Source organism: Corvus hawaiiensis, chromosome 3, assembly GCF_020740725.1.
Source record: "Corvus hawaiiensis isolate bCorHaw1 chromosome 3, bCorHaw1.pri.cur, whole genome shotgun sequence".
Taxonomy (NCBI): Eukaryota; Metazoa; Chordata; class Aves; order Passeriformes; family Corvidae; genus Corvus; species Corvus hawaiiensis.
In genome coordinates, this window is record NC_063215.1 from 120,297,907 (window position 1) to 120,317,064 (window position 19,158).

At 48.1% G+C, this 19,158-nt stretch overlaps 3 protein-coding genes across 3 annotated transcripts in view; 2 read left to right on the forward strand and 1 right to left on the reverse strand.

The window, feature by feature from the left end:
- The window catches only part of PSME4 (proteasome activator subunit 4), a 43,995-nt gene extending 40,469 nt beyond the window's left edge, over positions 1-3,526 (forward strand). The window contains exons 45-47 of the mRNA XM_048297757.1: positions 336-469; positions 1,292-1,426; positions 2,039-3,526. Of these exons, the coding sequence (XP_048153714.1) occupies positions 336-469; positions 1,292-1,426 (269 nt within the window). The 3' untranslated portion in view covers positions 2,039-3,526. The remainder of the gene's footprint in view (positions 1-335; positions 470-1,291; positions 1,427-2,038) is intronic.
- A 4,779-nt stretch (positions 3,527-8,305) lies between these two features.
- On the forward strand, positions 8,306-11,545 carry GPR75 (G protein-coupled receptor 75). The gene has a single exon (XM_048299575.1). The coding sequence runs from the start codon at positions 8,408-8,410 to the stop codon at positions 9,938-9,940; it is 1,533 nt and encodes a 510-aa protein (XP_048155532.1). The 5' UTR covers positions 8,306-8,407; the 3' UTR covers positions 9,941-11,545.
- Positions 11,546-13,778: 2,233 nt separating this feature from the next.
- Positions 13,779-16,504, reverse strand: LOC125323424 (toll-like receptor 2 type-1). Its single transcript, XM_048298369.1, has one exon. It carries the CDS (start codon positions 16,502-16,504, stop codon positions 13,880-13,882), a length of 2,625 nt encoding a protein of 874 aa, XP_048154326.1. The 3' UTR covers positions 13,779-13,879.
- Between the last annotated feature and the right edge of the window lie 2,654 nt (positions 16,505-19,158).

The window sequence follows — 19,158 nt, forward strand, 5'->3', positions numbered from 1 at the left end:
GTAGCTCTGGGATTTGAGAAAACACTCTGAATGGCAAAATAGCAAACATGGAGATGTCGTTCATGAGTTATTCATGAGATTCTTTGAGAGAGGAAAGCTCATTTGAAATGTTTATAAAGTGTCCAGCAGTTGCAGATCGATTTCCAATGGAAGAATGTGTAAAAAAATAAATATACGAGAATGAACCTGGGATTCTGAGTAAGGAAGCAGAACCAATCTGGAGCTTGTGTCTGTAGAACTCTCTGGATTTCTACAGAAGCTGGAGGCCTCTGCAGTGCCAGGGGTTTGTTGCTGATTTTCCTTAACTGATGTGGGTTGATGCCCTATTTTTGCAGACCTGGTGAAGCGCCACGCTGGCGTCCTGGGGCTCAGTGCCTGCATCCTGTCCAGTCCCTACGATGTGCCCACCTGGATGCCACAGCTCCTCATGGATCTCAGTGCCCACCTCAATGATCCCCAGCCCATTGAGGTAAAAATACAGCAGTTCTCTATTCAACAGAACACAGCTGAATACCTTTGACTCATTCTTAATTCTCTTTTCCTAGAAAAGCATAGGAACTTATTAAGAAATTTAATTTCTGCTGCTTTTTACTAAATGACTCCAAATGGTTTTAAAGCATGGACTGCTTTTAAGTATTTTTTGTGGTAGATCTATCCTTGCTTTCAAATTTAAAGCATTACGTTGAAAGCTGCAAGAACTGTATTTATAATGAGGAAGTGGCTTTTTTTTTTTCATTAAAGATGTCCCTTTTGTGCATGCCATTCTAGGAAACATCAACCTGAGCCAAAACATCAGTCTGGAATTTTTTAAACAAAGTGTTACGAGCGGCCCTAGAAATAAGTTTCTTAAAGAAATAGTTGCCTTCAACTTTTACTTTTTTGTCCTGTCAGTTGGGTTTTGTTGACCTTTGCTTTTTTAGCCAGAGGAGTGAGATAAAGAATTCCTTAGATGTTTTCAGACCAAAAGCACCCATTTGAAACACCCAAGGAAAAGGCAGGGGGGAAAAGCACTTGGCTTTTATTTTATAAGAATCTCTAAAGGTTTCCCAGCTCAAAATTGTAGGTCCAGGAATCCTTTTTATAAGAACTTTGGAGTCATGACCCTGGTCAAAACACTAACCAGAACTGTGAAAATTAAAATCCTGGGCTGAATTTCCAGAGCCCTCCTTTCTTCTGGGTCCGCTCCAACCCGTGGTGGTACTGAGCAGTTGTGTTTGTTGTATCCAACATTGGTTTTGGTGTGGAGCTGGAATCCCTGACTGACAGAGCTCCATCCCAATTGTGCTGGCAGATGACTGTGAAGAAAACGCTGTCCAATTTCCGGAGGACCCACCACGACAACTGGCAGGAGCACAAGCAGCAGTTCACAGATGACCAGCTCCTGGTGCTCACTGACCTCCTGGTTTCACCCTGCTATTATGCATAGGTGGGTCAGCTGATGGGTTTTGGCATAAATGTCACTCTTAGGAATTCTACTCCAGAGTAGGGAAGAATCCTTAACCACAGGGAAAATGCTGCAGCCAAATTTCTGGCCCTTGCCCCTCCAGTGGTTTTGGTCAGATTTATTTTGGTTAAATATTTTAAGTATTGCCCATCTTTCTGTGCATCCTTGTGCTTTGCTAAGGCATTTACACTTCTTTTCCTGAATGTTGATGTTCCTTTTCTCCATTTTCTGCCAGTTGGCTGCCTTTTAAATGCGTGGCAGTGTCCCTAAAGCACTGCTTTGTACTTCTGATGCCTCTGAGGACCTTACACCGCCCAGTCCAGTCTATCACCTACATCTCAGGATGGGGAATGGCTGCTACCACTCGGTTTTCTCTTCCACACTCTGGCTTTGCTGCCAGGGCTCTTCACACAGGCATGTCCCCAAAGAGTGAATCCGTTCCTGGGGTTTCTCTTTGTTACACTGCAAGATTCCCCTCTCTGTTGTATTGTGATGTTTTGTGACAGTATTCCAAGAGAAGCTTTAATTTATCTTTTCATATAAACAAGAGCTTGAGGCAATATTTGTGTTTTGAACTTTCTTCTTTCTTTTCAGGTTTCTCCTGGGGAAAATGAGGATGTAGGAATTTTTCTGCAAAATAAAGGAAACTCGAAAGAATTTGATCATGTAGAAAACTTTGTGCTGGAGTCCTGATGCCTAATCAAAACCACTTTTAAATACAAACGTAGAGACCTGGTTCTATTCAAAAGGAATTTCACCTCCCCAGGGAGCAGCCGGGGAGCCCCGAGGCTGCACCTGCAGGGCCTGATTGTGAGTCCATGGCAAGACCCTTCTCCTTGGCCTGCATCACACATCAGTCTTGTTTCTGCTTCCTTGCACACAGTGACTTACACTGCACATCCCTCACCCCCTTCTTCCGCCCCCTGCGTGCAGAACCAGAGAGTGCCGCAAACCGGAATTTTCTCAGTGGAGCTCTCCAATTCTGCCGATGCAGCTCCTCCCCCAGTCCTCACACAGCCCCGGGAGCCTGCCTTCCTCAGAGTTTTATTTTTCACTACTGGGATTTGAGTACCATCCAGTCCACCTCAGGGCAGCATTGCCTTTTTGTATTCTCTCCCTTGTGCAAATGTAAATAGCTGAGCTCTGTGCAGTGCAGGGGTGGCAGGATGCAGCATGGGCAGCTCCTGCTGCCTGGCCAGGCCTTCGGGGGTGTCTTGAGCACGTGTAGAATAAAAAAATACATGATTCTCTGCATATTTGTAAGGGGGAAAGACTATGGGTGTTTCCATGTAATTAGAGCCCACAGGTAGGAAATGATGGACTGTTAGTGGAGGTTGAATTCACAGAATGAAATGTATGCACAGTGTGGAAAGGCAGTTTTTAACAGTGTATTCTCCTAAAGATTGAGCAAGCATATCTCGTTTGAAGATTGTGGAAGCTCTGTGTTTTTTTTGCCTGCAGCTTTGTTCAGAGACTGGTATCAATTGGCTGTTTAACAACCTGTTTAATATGTGTTACATAGTTGTAAAAGACTGTATAAATTGTAGAGGCATTGCATTGACAAAACATTGTACAGTTTGCAACCTTTTACATAACACCATTGTGAGATTAATTTGTAAAGATTCATACTTAGATGTTAATACAGTAGTGGTTCTGGCTTTTGTATCAAATCAAATGCCATTCTTAGTTTTTTAAATTATTTTCTTTAACAGAATATCTCTGTGTCTGAGGGGGTTTGTTTTGCTTTTCCTGTATCTCATGACTGTGTCTCATTCAGATTTTACTGCAGCACGTGTGGCCATTTCTCAATGCTGACATCACATATTCTGGTGTGATCCATTCATAGAATGTGAGGTACATGGAAATAACTCATAAACTGGTGTGTGTTTCATCTTTCATGCAAAACCCCAGGAGCACTGAGACCTTTGTGTGGCTCATCCTAAACTTCCAAGCACAGCAGTGCTCCTGGGGCAGTATTTAAGGAGTGTCAGCACACGGATGTAACCACTGTATAGCGTAGTGCCAAAATTATGATTTCACTTGTGTATGTAGTTTAAGACCCAATAAATGGACTGTTTGTAACTACTGCATCTTCCTGTATTTCTAAAGAGGAAATTTGTTGGTTTGAGAATGTAACTTCAGGTTTTTACAGTGCTTTTGAGCTTTTGGATGAAGCCTGTGTTTGTCTTGGGATTTGGTAGTGAGTTAAGGCAACATTAAGGATTAATTAAAGATCTTGTTCTAATGTCTGGGAAGTCAGCTTTTACATTTATGGAAAAATACCTTGTACCAGGAAAACACTTGTTAACTGCTGAGAACTGGAGAAGCTACTTTGTGTTGGAGAGGGTTTTGCTGATAGAATTAAATCTTTACAAGTGATGGAAAGCATTTGCTGCAGAGGATCATCTTTAAAGGAGGCCTTGGCTGGTGAAGTGCTGGAGCAGATATTGCACATGCTGTTCTGCAGCTTTGCTGCTTTATGCTGTACTTGGGAATTTCTTTCCTTAGTCAGGGTGTAGCTGGAATTGGGTGCAGGATGCAGTGCACTGTAGTGAATCGTGCTCTGGTCAGGAGTGGTATTAATTCCCAACACCTTATAAATCCTCAATAAATTGCTTTATCCAAACAGATCACCCAGTAAATACAGCACCTGTTCAAAATACACTTCTACAGGATAAAACACACCTGTGGTCATGTGAGCAAACTTGTACTGATTGACTTTTGGTGAGGGAAGGGTTGTTAGTCTCCTGTCCTGAAAATGCAGGAACAATTATTTACCACCAAATCTTCACCAAATACCACAACTCCAGTACTGGATTTATTCCCTATGTTTCCCCAGGCAACACCCACATCTTGAGTTCTGAACTTCCATCATTGATGTCTTACACTGTCTCTTCCCTAAAGCTGTTGAGATGAACCAACTGCAGTACCTCAGTCTGGACAGGGAGAGATTTCTAGCACAAGAAGACAGAATTTTTCCCCTTGGAACAGGAAAGGAGATGGAAAAATACCTTGGAGATGGTTTGATAGCCTCAACATCCTTAGTGACCACCTATCAGACTGCACAGGTAACCTGTGACCACCTCAGTGAAGCACCAAGGAAGGGCAGAGATGTAAGGCAGAATTTGGGGGCTTTGAGAGGTGTTTTGGTTTTTGGGGTTGGGGTTTTTTGAGGGTTTGGTTTTTAAGAGCTCAGGTTACTAGTCATGTACTGCTCAGTGGCTCTTGCTAGACCATTAAGTGGTGTGATCTCCCGTATTTCCATAATCAGGTGGGTATATTTGGTGGTTATTTTGATAAAAAATACATAAGAAAATTACCAAGTAGGCAAATAAGACTTTTAACCTGTGCTTTTGGGTGGTGCCACAGTCTCAGCATTGGTGGACTGTGTTGCTAATAAGTTCATGTATTCATGTATAATTAAAGAGGTTCCTTATTTCTGGTATATTATGACTGTATTCCTGTTATGTCCAGGTATCTCCCTTTCCTCCTTCTTACTTCTTTCCCAGGCTGCTGGGACTGCTGTGCTGGGTACACTGGATGATGTGATGATGTCTCCTGTCAGTTTTTCACAGTTAGGCATCCCCAGCATCCCACACCCTGCTCAGTCTCACACTTCCTTCCACAGCTTTAGGCTTCCTGGAATCCTGCAGCAGAGCCTCCAGCTCCCTTTACCCCAGGGCTGTGCAAAATGCAATGATCTGGTAAGATGCAAGATCGAAAATAAAGCCGCATGGCAATAGAAAGGTTTGCTGGCCACTGTCCTGGGGAGATTTTAACTCTAACCCTGCTGTGAGTCACCAGCTGATTGTTTTACACCCTCATGGCATCCTGCAGTACCTGGAAGACAGCTTTTGGGGATTTCTAATAAAAGGAAGGGAATTTCCCCTCAGCCTGCTCTAGACATCCAGGTTGCCAGCAGGCAAAGGAATCCATGCTCCAAGGAAGGGGTTCCAGGTGGTTAATCCAAGGTAAGGTCCTCACGGTATTGGTGCAGTGGTAGTTTCACAGCCTGGTTTAATGTCAAAGACAAACTCTGTGGAAGATGTAGAATATTGCTGAGCAGATTTTGCTGCTGCAGATGGAGCTGGACACACATTTCTCTTGGGGAATATGAGATGCCATCATTTCTGATTGGCATTCTTAAGAAAACCAGCAATAAACCAAATAAATCTGTTCTAGCAATAAATGCACTCAGATTACAATCAGTCCAGGTCGAAGCCCAGCTGAGTTCACCCTGAAAGGGTTCTGTTAAAAGCTTCTCACTGCTACTCTAATATTTTCTCCTGGCTTTTACTTCTAATCCAGAAAAAAAAAATAATTTCCCCTTTTATTATTCCAGCTGCTTTCCCCTAGAACTCTTTTGTTAAAATCACAAGGTACAATTCTTAGAGATGGGGGTAGATTCCAGCAATTAAAAGTAATTTCCAGTAAATATCTGCAAAACAACACTGTTGTCAAAAATGCCTTGGGAACATTGTTTCCCTTTGTGCAGTAGGAACTCCCAAGACTGAACAATGAGAAGCCTGATAGCTGTAAAGAGCACTGGATTTTTAAGGAATTAGTTTAAGGAAAGCCTTGAATGCTGCAAAGAGTGAATACCCTCATACCCTGTGCAAGGTAAGTTGTTGCTCTTGTGATTCCTTTCTTGCAAAACAGACTTTCTTCCACTGCTTTTCTCCCCCACTCAAACTTTGGAAGCTCTTTTAAAAGCTAAAAAGTCCTTTTCAAAAGGGACAGGCTGGTGAGACACTTTGCTGTGTTCCCGTGGATCCTTTTTGCCTCAGCTCATTCCCTTCCTCCCTGAGAACAATCCCTTCTCCTTTTCTGCTGCAATGTTTGAGGCTCTCAGCCTTTGATCCAGCTACACTTTCCCCTTCATTTCAAACCACAGTTAGTAACTGTAGAGGGGTAAAACATCTTAACCAACCCCACTCTTGCCTTAGGCTAATATTTTGTTACTCTTGTTTAATCCCATAATTCAGCATCCTCTGATGTTTATAAATAAGAAAATTCGAGGAGGGAGGTCCCACCTTGTCAATGACCCAGGAGGGCCAAGATTCACCCACAGATTTCAAATTACCACAACTGGAGAACAAAAATACAAGTAAGGGAAAATAAGTGGCAGCCAGGTTGAAAGAGAACATAACTTGAAGCCACAGGAAACGGTGTTTTGGATTTTGGACCTTCCCCCTCCTGTACACAACCAGTTTAAGGACAAAACCCAAGGCAAAATGCACCTGCCCAGGTTGCAAGGCACTGCTGCAGCCAACTGCTGGCATTTCCCCGAGAACAAATCCACCCTCATTCCCAGTGTTTTTAGCAGGCAAAGGCTCACGGGCCAGGCTGTTGTCACCAGCCAGAGGGTTATAAAAACATTGCTCTGGGGTTTAGAAAGGAATGTGTTGAAAAATAAACAGGCAGGTGGCACTGGGAAGCTGTCAGGTGTCAAACTTGCACACTGGTGGCTGGCTGGATGGTTCTACAAAGCACCTGGGGTAGGGGATGGTTATTAAAACAACAGATTAATGTATATACATTGATTGTGAGACAAGTGCCATGCATAAGTCAGAAATACTGGATCTGCTGTATTTTCATAGTGCTTTTGTGCCTTGCCTGGCTGGATTTTGATCTCTTCCACCTGGATTTCCAGTGCCACGGAGGCCCCTCAGCTGTGTCTGCCTCGGAGAATGTCCGCTGAGCGTTTCCTCACCCTCATAGTCCTGTAAGTACTTCAAAACCATCCCTTTAATGCTCAGATATCCAACACTCTCCATCACTACTATATTTGCAACAGCAGTTGGCAGCAAACAGATAAAGAAATAAGGCTGATTATGTTTTCTGTCCCCATGGGAACATAGAAGATGCTTTGCCTTAGATCCTGTGCTTCTGAGTAAATACAAAGAGCACCCTGGCCCCACTGAGCTGGCTCAGGAAAGTGATGCAAAAGTGCAAGCAGGGCAGGAGGCAGCATGCAGAACTTTGATGTTGATGCTGAACAGGTTTTGGGTTGGGGCAGGTGTTTTGTTGGTGTACAGTCAGCACAGATCCTCTGCTCTGGGGAGACCCCACCTGGAACTCTGCATCCAGCTCTGGGGTCACAGCACAGGAAGGACACAGAGCTGTTGGAGCAAGTACAGGGGAGGCACCAAGACGATCAGAGGGATGGAGCAGCTCTGCTGTGAGGAAAGGCTGGGAGAATTGGGATTGTTCAGCCTGGAAAAGAGAAGCGTCAGGGTGATTTAATTGCAGCCTTCCAGTACCTGAAGGGAACTTAAAGAAAAGATGAGGCAAGCCTCTTTACAAGATCATGTGCCAGGACAATGTAGAATGGGTTCAAATTGAAAGAGAGTAGGTTTAGGTTGGCTATTAGGAAGAAATACTTCCCTGTAAGGTTGGTGAGGCCCTGGCACAGATTGCTCAGGGAAGCTGTGGCTGTCCCATCCCTGGGAGTGTCCACGGCCAGGTTGGGCAGTGCTTGGAGCAACCTGGGCTAGTGTAAGGTGTCCCTGCCCATGGCAGGGAGAGGAACGAGATGGTCTTGCAGTCCCCTTCCCACCCAAACCCTTCTGTGATTCTCTAGACCACACTCTGTGCTGCTCCAGCCGCTCGCATCACCGCCGCTCCCGGAGCTGGAGTGGCGGGGATGCAGCGCCAGCGGGGCTTTGGGGAGCTCGGTGCCGCCTCCCCCGGAGCCGCCTGTGCCTGGCGGTGCGGGGGGGCTGCGGCTCTGTCCCCGCCGCCCAGCCCGGCCCGGCCCGGCGCCGCTGCGGCGAAGGCAGCGGAACGGAGCGGGGAGGGGCCGGGCCGGGCGCCATGGCGGGGCGGGCGGCGCTGAGGCGGCGGTGAACGGGCGGCGAAGGGGCCGGGCGGGAGCCCTGAGGCGGCGATGAGGGGGCGGTGAAGAGGCAAGGCGGGAGCCCCGCGGCGGCGATGAGCGGGCGGTGAAGGGGCCGGGCGGCGATGAACGGGTCGGGGCGGCTGCCGCCCGGGCCCGCGGAGCAGCTGGGCGCGAACGGCAGCGGCCCCGCGGAGCTGCGGGAGGGCACTCACGCCGCCACGCTGGCCGCCTGCGCCTCCTTGCTGGCCCTCGTCTTCTGCCTGGGCTCCTACGGCAACCTCATCGTGCTGCTCTCCTTCTTCGACCCGGCCCTCCGGAAATTCCGCACCGACTTCGACTTCATGATCCTCAACCTCTCCTTCTGCGACCTCTTCATCTGCGGCGTGGCCGCCCCCATGTTCGCCTTCGTCCTGTTCTTCGGCCCGGCCCGCGGCGTGCCCGGCACCTTCTGCTTCACCTTCCACCTCACCAGCTCCGGCTTCATCATCATGTCGCTCAAGACGGTGGCGGTGATCGCGCTGCACCGGCTGCGCATGGTGCTGGGCAAGCATCCGCACCGCGCCGCCTCCGCGCCCTGCTCGCTGCTCCTCACGCTGCTGCTCTGGGCCGCCAGCTTCACCCTGGCCACGCTGGCCACGCTGCGCACCCGCGGCTCCCGCCTCTGCCTGCCCATGGCCAGCCTGCCCAGCGGACAGGGCAAGCTCATCCTCTACCTCTACGTCACCGACTTCATCTGCTGCGTGGCCGTCGTGTCCGTGTCCTACGTGATGATCGCCCAGGCCCTGCGCAGGAACGCGCGGGCGAGGAAGTGCCCGCCCGCGGTGGCCGTGGGAGCCCCCAGGGCTCAGCTCTTCGCGGGGCCCGGGGCCGTCCCCGCCCTATACAGGACCCAGAGCTGCACCAAGCCACCCCACGGCCACGCCAAGCTCGCTGGCCGGCTCCCGCTGGCCTCGGCCGTCAATCTGGCCACGGCCAAAGACTCCAAGGCCGTGGTGACGTGCGTGGTCATCGTGCTCTCCGTCCTGGTGTGCTGCCTGCCCCTGGGCATCTCCTTGGTGCAGGACATGCTGTCCAGCAGCGGTGGCTTTGTGCTCTACCAGTTTGAGCTGTGTGGGTTTACCCTCATTTTTTTCAAGTCGGGATTAAATCCCTTTATATATTCCCGCAACAGCGCGGGGCTGCGGAGACGCGTGGTCTGGTGCCTGCAGTACGTGGCGCTGGTCTTTTTCTGCTGCAAGCACAAGACGAGGCTTCGAGCCATGGGCAAAGGCAGCCTGGAGGTCAACAGGAACAAGTCGTCCCACCACGAGACCAACTCAGCCTACATGTTGTCTCCAAAGCCTCAGAAGAAGGGTTTGGAGCAGGCGTGCGGTGCCAGCCACTCCAAGGACAGCGTGCTGAGTCCCAAGGCGTCCGCGGGGCAGCAGCACTACGGGCAGAGCAGCTCCACCCCGATGAACACGCGGATCGAGCCCTACTACAGCGTGTACAACAGCAGCCCCTCGGCGGAGGTGAGCACCCCGCACAGCCTGCAGCCCGCGGGCTCCGCCTTCGGCTTTGCCAAGCCCTGCATCCCCGCGCTCCATCACTCCGGCAGCGCAGGGTGGGACTGCGGCGCTGCTCCCGCCAGGCACATACCACTGCCCTCCGTGTAGCCTTGGCACCACCCAGCCATTCCAGAGGGTCCCCTGCTCTGCTTTGCGGAGGAATTGCTCCGGACTCCATGATACTGCTGCCAATGAGTACAAACGCCGTTCCCGTTCGCGTTTGAAGCAAACGTGGAGCTGTCGCCTCCGTGACGCGCTCTGGAGTTCCCGTGGCGAGCCAGAAAGGGGGATATTTTAGATGTGGAATTGTTGCACGAGGGTGGTTTGGTTACTAAATTTTACTGCTGGACAAGTGAAAAAAAAAGTAGATTCCATAATTACGTGTTCATTATGTCACAAGGGCAGGATGGACAAGGCTCAAAGTAACCTGGGATAGGGGAAGGTGTCCCTGCCCATGGCAGGGGATGGAACTGGATCATCTTTAAGGTTCTTTCCAACCCATTCTATGATAAGACAGAGTATTATAAATACCTTGTATTTTCAGGAAGGAAGAACTAGGGAGATGCTTGGTGTACTTGAGTTTAAGCTCTTCCCGTTGCAGAAGGTTGGAAGAATCAGCATTTTTCAGTAATAACAGAAGCCCTTTCTCTTCACAGGGTGAAACCCTGGTTCTGTTGAGGTAAATGGCAAAATTCCCATGAACTCAGCTAAAGTTCGGGATTTCACTCTTGGCTTCTTTAAGTGGGACAAGGTTTTGTTTGGTCAGTGTTATATTGCCACTGGGGAGGGACATTGGAGAAGTGTGGCACTGGAATAAACCACTGCAGTATATATATTAGTATCTGCTGGGCATTGGGGTTTTCATGATGGTGGCATTATGTATCCCAAAATAATTTGGAGAACTATTTTACATCTGATAGAAATAACATGCACTACCTAATTATTTGCGTTACTTGAGGATAAAGATGAATTTTGCAATATTATGGGACTGATACGCCAGGAGGAGCACAGTCACCTCTAGAATTCCCTAACTGGTCAGCTGTCAGGCAGAGTCGTGTTGCTGCTTGCTCTTTTGCCCTTGACTTTGTATGAATTGGGATTTGGCTATTCCTGACAGGCAGAACTGACAGCTGTTAATATTTTTAAAACCAGAATGACAAGTTTTTTGAGCTTTTGTTAAGAAGTCTGACATCAGTTTGATTACATCTGTCTGCTTAGAAATTTTGTCCGTTGGTCTACACAGCAAGCAAATAACAGAAGTTAAATATTTTTTTAATCAATCCAACCATTTGTGTTGTCACTTACTGTGGGAATTCCCTTAGAGACAACAACTCAGGGGCATTTGAATTCCTGACAGTTCTTGCTCTAAGTGGCCAGATCTCTTCCAAACAAGCAATCACCTTTCAGCTTCTGTGGACCTCAGCAGAGCCTCAGTGTCTCCAAAATAATTGTGCCACAGACTTTTGATGCCTTGCTATAGGAAATTGGACACCTTCAGGAAAATGACAGTGATGGGAAGGTGATTTGTTACTTTAGAAACAGGAAATGTCCACATCATTGCTGTCTGTGAGTTGTTGGTTCCGGCTTTTTGTTAACTAAACTGTTTTCAAGATTCTCCTGGAACACTGTTCTTTGTTTAACACTGAATATGAATTAATTCTGAATAATTCAAACCAGCTTTCTTGCAATAAAACCAGTGTGAACAACTTTCTAGTACAAATGTAAAATTGAAATTATTTCCCTGAGTTCTTTCTCTCTGCCCAGATATTTTTTTTCTCTAAATGAATAATGTGGTTCTTTCTAAACAGTATAAAAGATAATGAAGAGGTCTTGTTTGGCTGTTCTGTATTTGAATTTCTCTTCAGTACAAATTGTACTGGAGGGAAAAATATACATGAGGTAGCTTTGGGGGTTTGCTGTGTGTATGGGCAACTTCTCCTGTGCCTTTAGATCACATGAACTTCATCACAGGTCTCAAAATTAAACCATTCACACCTCATAAATAATTTGCATTGAGTATTCATGTGGGAGTAAAGCAAGAAGGGGCCAAGCAGGAGGTTTTCTTGCCGTTATGTGACAAAAGAACTGACGTCCCCATCAAAGCTCTTTGTAATTTGCTCTGTGTTAACTCCTGATGCCAGCTGTGCCCTTAACACCACCCGTGTAATTAATATTGGTGTTAATCTCTACAGTATCATAGTGCCAGATGGGAAACTGCAACACCTTTTAATCTGCAGGAGGAACAAAATTTAAGTTGCCAGTTGTACTAAATAACAGTTTTGTGGGAGGTTTATGGATGTAGTAAATCAAAACTGGATTTTGAAAGCAGGTGCAACTTTGCAGTGAATCATGAACTGAAATAATCAAATTTTTGATAAAATAATTGGTTTAGCCTCTTCTGGAGTGTAACTTCTCTTTTTTTCCCCTTAGCCCCGTCTATCAGAAACCTGCTGAGCACAGAACCAGTAAAGAACCAGTAAAGCTCCAGTAAAGAACCAGTAAAGAGTCACTGCAAGCTTAAAAAACAGCGATGGAATTGAGAGGGAAGCAGCAGAATGTGGAAGTGGAAAATGTGTGGGAAGAGAGGAAGGGAGAAATGTGACCACTGAGTGGTTTAGAAAGAGGAAAGCGTAAAGGTTATTAGAAAAACAGCTGATTAATTAATTGGGGCTCGTTAACAAGTGACTTCTGGTTGCTAAAACGAACAAAAATATTTGTAATATTTTTATAATTCATGGTCTTTTTAAGCCCTAGATCTCTGTGGTGGTAAGAGCTGGCTTTTTCAGCTGCTGGCCTGCAGGATTGTGAGTTTTATCCTTAATATATAAAGCCTCAAAGCTGATGATGCTAAATCATTTTGCTGAGGAAAGGTGGGTTTGCACTGAGTTCCAAGGGATCTCTGTCAATGGAGATATTTGTTTCATGTTCCCCCTTTTGGCAGCAAATAGGTTGGTCTTGGTCTTGTTTTGTCACAGCAGAGCCAATTCCTTTTCAGAGTCTGTGTTCCAAACATGCTGCACACAGACATTCTGCATTCCTGGATCTGGGATCTTCTGGGGGGAAGTTTTTGGGTTTGCTCATCATAGGAGCAAGTCCAGGTCGTGCTAAACCAAATCATTTGTCCTCACCAGGTGTTTAGTTTCTGTCACAGTCTGTTGATTTCCCTTGAATGTGAAAGTTGGATCAGCTGAATTTCTTTTGTTTTTTCCCAAGCACAATAAATAAAATTATCAAGTGGCACTAGGCAAGGGCAAGGACTATGCAGAGGTAGCACTGAATCCATTAGAAATGGGTCAAGGTGACTGTATCAGGTGGAACTTTCCTAAATCTAAATAATAATGTACAGAATTTGCTTATTCTCCAGAGATTTGTAATTAAACAAAGCTCACCCCAGTTATATAACAGCAGAGACCAACACAACTCAGCTGGTTCTTTTTGTACTGTCTGGTTGTATATTTTATTCTGTATTTACAAAATATTTTCAAGTCTCATCTCTTCCAGCAGTCACTGAATGCAAAATCTGTAGCAGTGTGGGTTTAGCCTCTCTCAGAGGGCTGAATTAAGTCAATCTTTAATCTTTCCTTGCCAAAGCACAGAAAGGAGCTGCTCCCTGTGTACCAGCGTGGTTTGTGGCTCTCTTACCTGCACACAGGTGTTCCCACCTTAAGCTGTCCCAGAATCAGGAATCTGAAGTCCAGTCCTAAGACACCGCTTCTCACTGCCAGCACCTCAGGAAGGCAGCGAGGACATGCAGTGTGACTTGAGCAGTTCTTCCTTTCAGGTGACATCCACAGCACTTACAGAAATGCTGGGAATAGCTGGACAAATTCAAACATCCAGGAGGAAAAGGCTTTTTATTGGCACTCAGGTCTCATCCCTTCAGGTTTCTTTATCAGAGGCAATAACAGGCATGCTGCAGTCCCCCTAGGAGCCTCTCCTGGAGCTGATCCAGACAAAGCCCTGGGCATCTCAGCAGCCTTTGCAGGAGGTAAGTGCTTTTGTTTGACCACAGGCTTTCCAGGCACAGCCCTCACAGTTCCCTGGGTCTCATTCCAGCTCCTGCATTTCCAGAGCAGATCCGTTCTCCGCTCTCACGAGCGGCTCGTTGGTTGTTTTTAGGACGGCTTTTAGCTGATGCCAGAATATTTTCTGCTTGTGTTCCTCAGGGCTCCACTTCAAGTAGGTTTTCCTTCTCAGCAGTTTCCTGAGTTTGCTGAATTTTTGAGGGACGCTGTGGGGCGGGAGATCTTCCAGCACGATCATGATGAGGGAATCCAGGTTTTCATTCAGGACCCGGTGTTCGGCAAAATACAGCTCGTACTGACACCAGCAGCTGTTCACAAAGCTGGGAGAGAGAACAAAAAGCACTTTATGGCTGTTCTCTATGCAGTAAAAAATGTTCCCAAGCACGGGATGCCCCGGTTTGAAATCCCTCTCGTGGTAACATATCCTGAACCCATCATTTTCCAGCTTTTCCAGCAGGTTCTCTTTGGTCCAGTCGGCATCGTGCTCGCTGTACGAGATGAAGGCATCGAAGAGTTTGTTTTCTGGCCTCTTCTCGTACTGCTTCCTTTTGGCCATGCACCAGTACCAGCCCATCCTGATGTACCAGGGCCCGTCCAGGCGCCAGCAGAGCACGGTGAGGGCCAGCACAGCCAGGCCGGCAGCGCCGGCGGTCACGGCCAGCTGCACACCCAGGGAGCAGCGCAGCAGTGTCAGGTGGCTGCTGCCCACCAGGGAGCCCCGGCGTTCCGGGGGGAAGCTGCACGTCATGGCCCCCCTGCCCCTGATCTCCAGCTGGGGCTCGTGGATGTAGACGTTCACGAACCAGTACAGGTCACAGGTACAGAAAAAGTGCTCCCCTTGGACAGTCAGAACCCTCAGACTCGTCAGTGGGCCAAACGTGGCCTCCACAATGGTTGTGATGGCGTTGTCGCTGATGTCCAGCTCGACCAGAGAAGCTGGGAGAGAGCCATGCTGCAGAAAGGAGATCTTATTCCCTGATAGATTAAAATACTTCAGCCCTGGGAGGGATTCCCCAAAGCCATCGGGCAGCTCTGGGATCAGGTTGTGGCTGCTGTCCAGGCTGGTCAGTGCAGGAAGGCGCCCAGCGGGCTCCAGATGTGTGATCAGGTTCCCAGAAATGTTTAGATGTTCCAGCTTTTCCAGGGCATCAGTTAAGGACAACACCTTCACCTTGTTTTTACTGAAATCACATTTTTTTAAGGCTGATGGAAAATACTCGGTGTGCATAGCCACAATTTTGTTATTCTGAATCATAAATATTGTTAAGTTGGAGAGGGATTTCAGACTGGGGGGGATGACTTCGATGTCGTTGTTGCTGATGTCGAGATGCTGCAGGGAGGAGGGGAAATTGGGAAGTACAGAAATGTAGTTGCTGCTGAGGTCCAGAAATAACAGTTCTTCCACTGTCTCAGCAAACCACTCTGGCAGCTCCACAATGGAGCAGCTGGACATTCCCAGGTGTTTCACTTTCTCGGGAAGGCTTTCAATGGGTGTTCCAGCCACGTTCCTGACAAAGGAGATGGCGCTGATGTGTACAGTTCCGGGGGGAGGGACACACGTTGGAAGTGCATTCCCGCTTTCTGAGAATGCTGTGTAGATGAAGTGGTTTCCTTGAACGTACATTTTTTCCAAGTTAAACAATTTTTTAGCGAAATTCACTGGAATTTGGCTGATGTTGGTGAAGGACAAATCAATTTCCTTGATGCTGGAAGGGAGGCACAGCGTATCCAGGCTGTTGATGGGGTTGTTGCTGATGTTTAGGAACAAAAGCTGGTGGGATGGGAACTCACAGATGGACTCGGCATCCAGGATGTTAATGGTTAACTTGTTGGAGCTGGCGTCGATGGACAGCGTGTTTTCCATTGGAAAGAACAGCCCAAACAGTGACAGAAGATCCATTTCCATGTTGTTGTGACTGATGTCAAGCTCCAAAATCCTGCCCAGCTGGGCTTGGCAGAGATCCTCATCCAGTTTTAACATCAGCTCTTCCGTGGTGAGGTTACTGTGGGACAGGTCGAGTGTCCCATTAATGGGAATTCCACAGAGGCTGGGCTCGGGTGTGGCTGTGGGAGGGGCCACTGTGTTCCCCTCTCCCCTCCGAAGAAGATTCCCTGTGCTTCTCCTGAGCCTGGGGTTAAGGATTTGCCGGAGAGACAGAACTCCGGAGCGTGGCAGCTCTTCGGTGGGAACAGAAGGCTCCAGAGCAGCCCCATAGGATTTGTCAGAATTCTTGGAAAGCTGCAAAGACCCCGGAGTTTTGCCAGTGGGTGAGAGCTTCAGGTGGGGTGGGAGATTTGACAGAAGCAGCTTCTCGTAATTAAATGATAAATCCACAGAAACCAGGCTGAGCAGACTCTGGAACGCTCCAGGCTCAACATCCCTGATCCGATTGTAGGAGAGGTCTAGAACTTCCAACCTGGCAAATCTTTCCAAGTCTCTCTTGGTTATTTTTTCAATGACATTGTGTGAGAAATTGAGAGCTCTCGCTGTTTTTGGAGCTTGTGCTTCTGAGACAGAGGAGAGGTTTGAATAGGAGTAGTTATAAACCAGGAAGGCTGGAGGTGTTCTCCATGTTAGGAATCCATGTGCTCTGCTGAGTAAGAGAGGAATGAAGCAGAAATGAAGGCAGCCAGGAAGGATCCTCATCCTGGAGAAAAGAAATGTTAAATCCATCATTATAATATTTTAAAGAATACCATAAAAAATAATCCTAATTTACTTGCAAGTCCAGAAATTGTTTCATTAATTGTATCCATGAATCCCTTTTTATCTACCAAAATAAAACACATCTTCAGAGTAAGAGAAACAGAGTGTCTGAGAATTATTTGAAGTAGAGCACTAATCATGAGGTCATGGTAGATGAAGTCTGAATTATTTTTTATTTCTTTTTTTTTCTCAGGCAGCCCCTGCAATATCATCTTCCCCCTGGAAAATCTGAAATGCCCTTCATGGCTCCGTGGGACTCAGGTTTTATGTCTCCCATCCTGGTGCACAGCAACCAGGTAAGTCTGACCCCTCCAAAACCTGTTCGGCCGCTCAGGGACATCCCAGGGAGCTGCACGTAATTGTGTGGCCCCGGATCTTCCCCTGATCCCAGCCCCTGGAGCTTTGCTCAGCCGAGGATTCACCAGTGACCATTTGTTTGGCCTTACCTGTCAGAGTTAAGTTTTCTTGGAAGCAGGATATGGGAAGCAGCCAGAAGAGGTCACTGCCCCACGTTCCCAGTGCCGGGAGCGTCGCTGCCCGGTTCCAGCCCTGCCCCGGGTCTCTGTCACGGGTCCCTGGCCCCGCCGCTCCGGGCCGTGTATTTGTTCCCTGCAGAGGCAGGTGCAGAGCTCCAGGTGAGGAACCTGTGTCACCGCAGTCCCCTTTGCTGCCCACCGGGCTTGGGCCACCAGGTTCAACTGAAGGGAAGGGACGTCAGTGACTTCCCAGCTCTGTCTCCCACTGCCAGCAGATTCCCCAATCCACCCCACATCCCGCAGAGACACCCGGCACAGTGGTGAGCAAGCCAGGAACCCCCGGGGTGTGAAAAGCATCGTGAATTTATCACACAGCTCTCTCCTCACTTCCAGCCACCCTCTCATCCCTCTGATCCCCTGTACCTGCTCTCCTGGGCGCTCCTCCTTCACCTTCTGCTGCCTCGGGTGCCTTTTGTGGAGCTGGGAGCGGAGCGGGGCGGGCTGGGGCACCCCCGGGACCGCCCAGCCTCGCCCCCTCCCCTGTGCCCGGCGGAGGAGGAGGAGGTGGTGCCGGAGATGATGCTCCTCGGTGAAATCTGTCAAGTTTTCCCCTTCGCGTCGCTGCCAGGCGTTGCCCAACCCGTGGCCGAGGGGGAAATAAAAGGTGGAAGTTGCTCGTTTAATGCATCACGGTGTCGTCCCGAGGCATTGCTTCAGCCTCAGCAGCACAAGTTGGGGAGAAAACTGAAAAACCAAGTTCAGCAAGCAGTGCATGAGTTGGCCAGAGCTCGCCAGGGACAGACTGCAGGCCTTGGGAGCAGGAATGCCGGGGAGCGTGGTGTGTTGCTCCCGGGGGGACACAGAGCAAAGGGTGGAGCAACACCGTGGTGCTGTGTTCATGCTCCGTCAAAAACAACACAGCTAATGAGAACAGAGACGAAGGAATGATCCAGACAAAGCTGACCCTGGCTTCATTCACTCGGAAATTCAGGTTACTTGTGCTATTACCCCATGCTGATGACCAAAGTCACTCAAGCTCCTCATAACCATGAAATGACATCAACTGTAACTTCACCTTTGCCTCTCCCTCAAATAAAATAATATAAAAACTGCTTGAGTGGGGCGGGAGGTCAGAGGAGAGGCCATCACACATCCTGGGGTCAGTTGATGCCCCACAGGGACACCTGGGTAAGAAACTTACTCTTAGTAATTATCTGGAGCTTTCACTGGGGTCACAGCTTGCCTATATATCACTCCCAATTTTTTTTCCCCACTCTTACACAATCACCAGTGGCCGGAAAACTCCCAGCAGCCCAGAGGCCCCTCTGGCCAGCCCTGGGGGCTGGAAAACCCGAGGTGGTTTGTGCTGTCTGATCTGACCGGCACTTTCCTGCTGCGGCAGGTTCTGGGAATTGCCCTGCAGTCATCTGTTCTTCAGGCAGATTCCAACCTGCTTTGATAACAGGGACAGGAAATTCCTAAGTTGGAATATGTCAGGAGAAATTTTTGCTCCTGCTGTCAGTGTGGGGTGAGCCCCTGCAGTTGGACAAGTCTCCATCTCAATACAGTGCTGCTGCTTGTGAACCTCCAGCTGTTCTTCCCTTTGGGAAGATGGAACAACTACAGGGCCAGCAAAATCCCAGGGAGAGTCAGTCATGGCTGGAAAAGACAAAGTAAAAAAGACAATTTTTTGGTACAATCACAGTTATTCCACCAATTCTCTGCACTGGAATTATTCTGTCATTTGTTTCATCCTCTTGGTGTATTTTTTTTTTTTTTTTTTAAAGCAACCTCTTATTTTGGGGATTGAGGGAAGAGCAGGACACGAGACAGGTCTGAGTGAGCAAGGAAGGTCCACACCACGTGGCCAAGAGCAGGACCAGTGATTTCATTCCCAAAACAGGTCATGTGCCACTTGTTCTGTCTCTCTCTGCAGGGAAAGGTTTTTTGTGCACTGGAAATGTGATTTAAAGGAGGAGATCTGAACCTGCACAGGAGCTGCTCAAATCCAAAGAGGATCAGCACCAGCTTTGAGGAGACCAAACCCCACAGGAGCTTCTCTTATTAAGGTGGGCTTGGATTTAGGTGCTGGATGACAATGTAAGATATTTATGACCT

Excerpts from the sequence above, each read along its gene's own strand:
- LOC125323424 (XM_048298369.1), bottom strand. The coding sequence starts at position 16,504 with ATGAGGATCCTTCCTGGCTGCCTTCATTTCTGCTTCATTCCTCTCTTA.
- GPR75 (XM_048299575.1), top strand. The coding sequence starts at position 8,408 with ATGAACGGGTCGGGGCGGCTGCCGCCCGGGCCCGCGGAGCAGCTGGGC.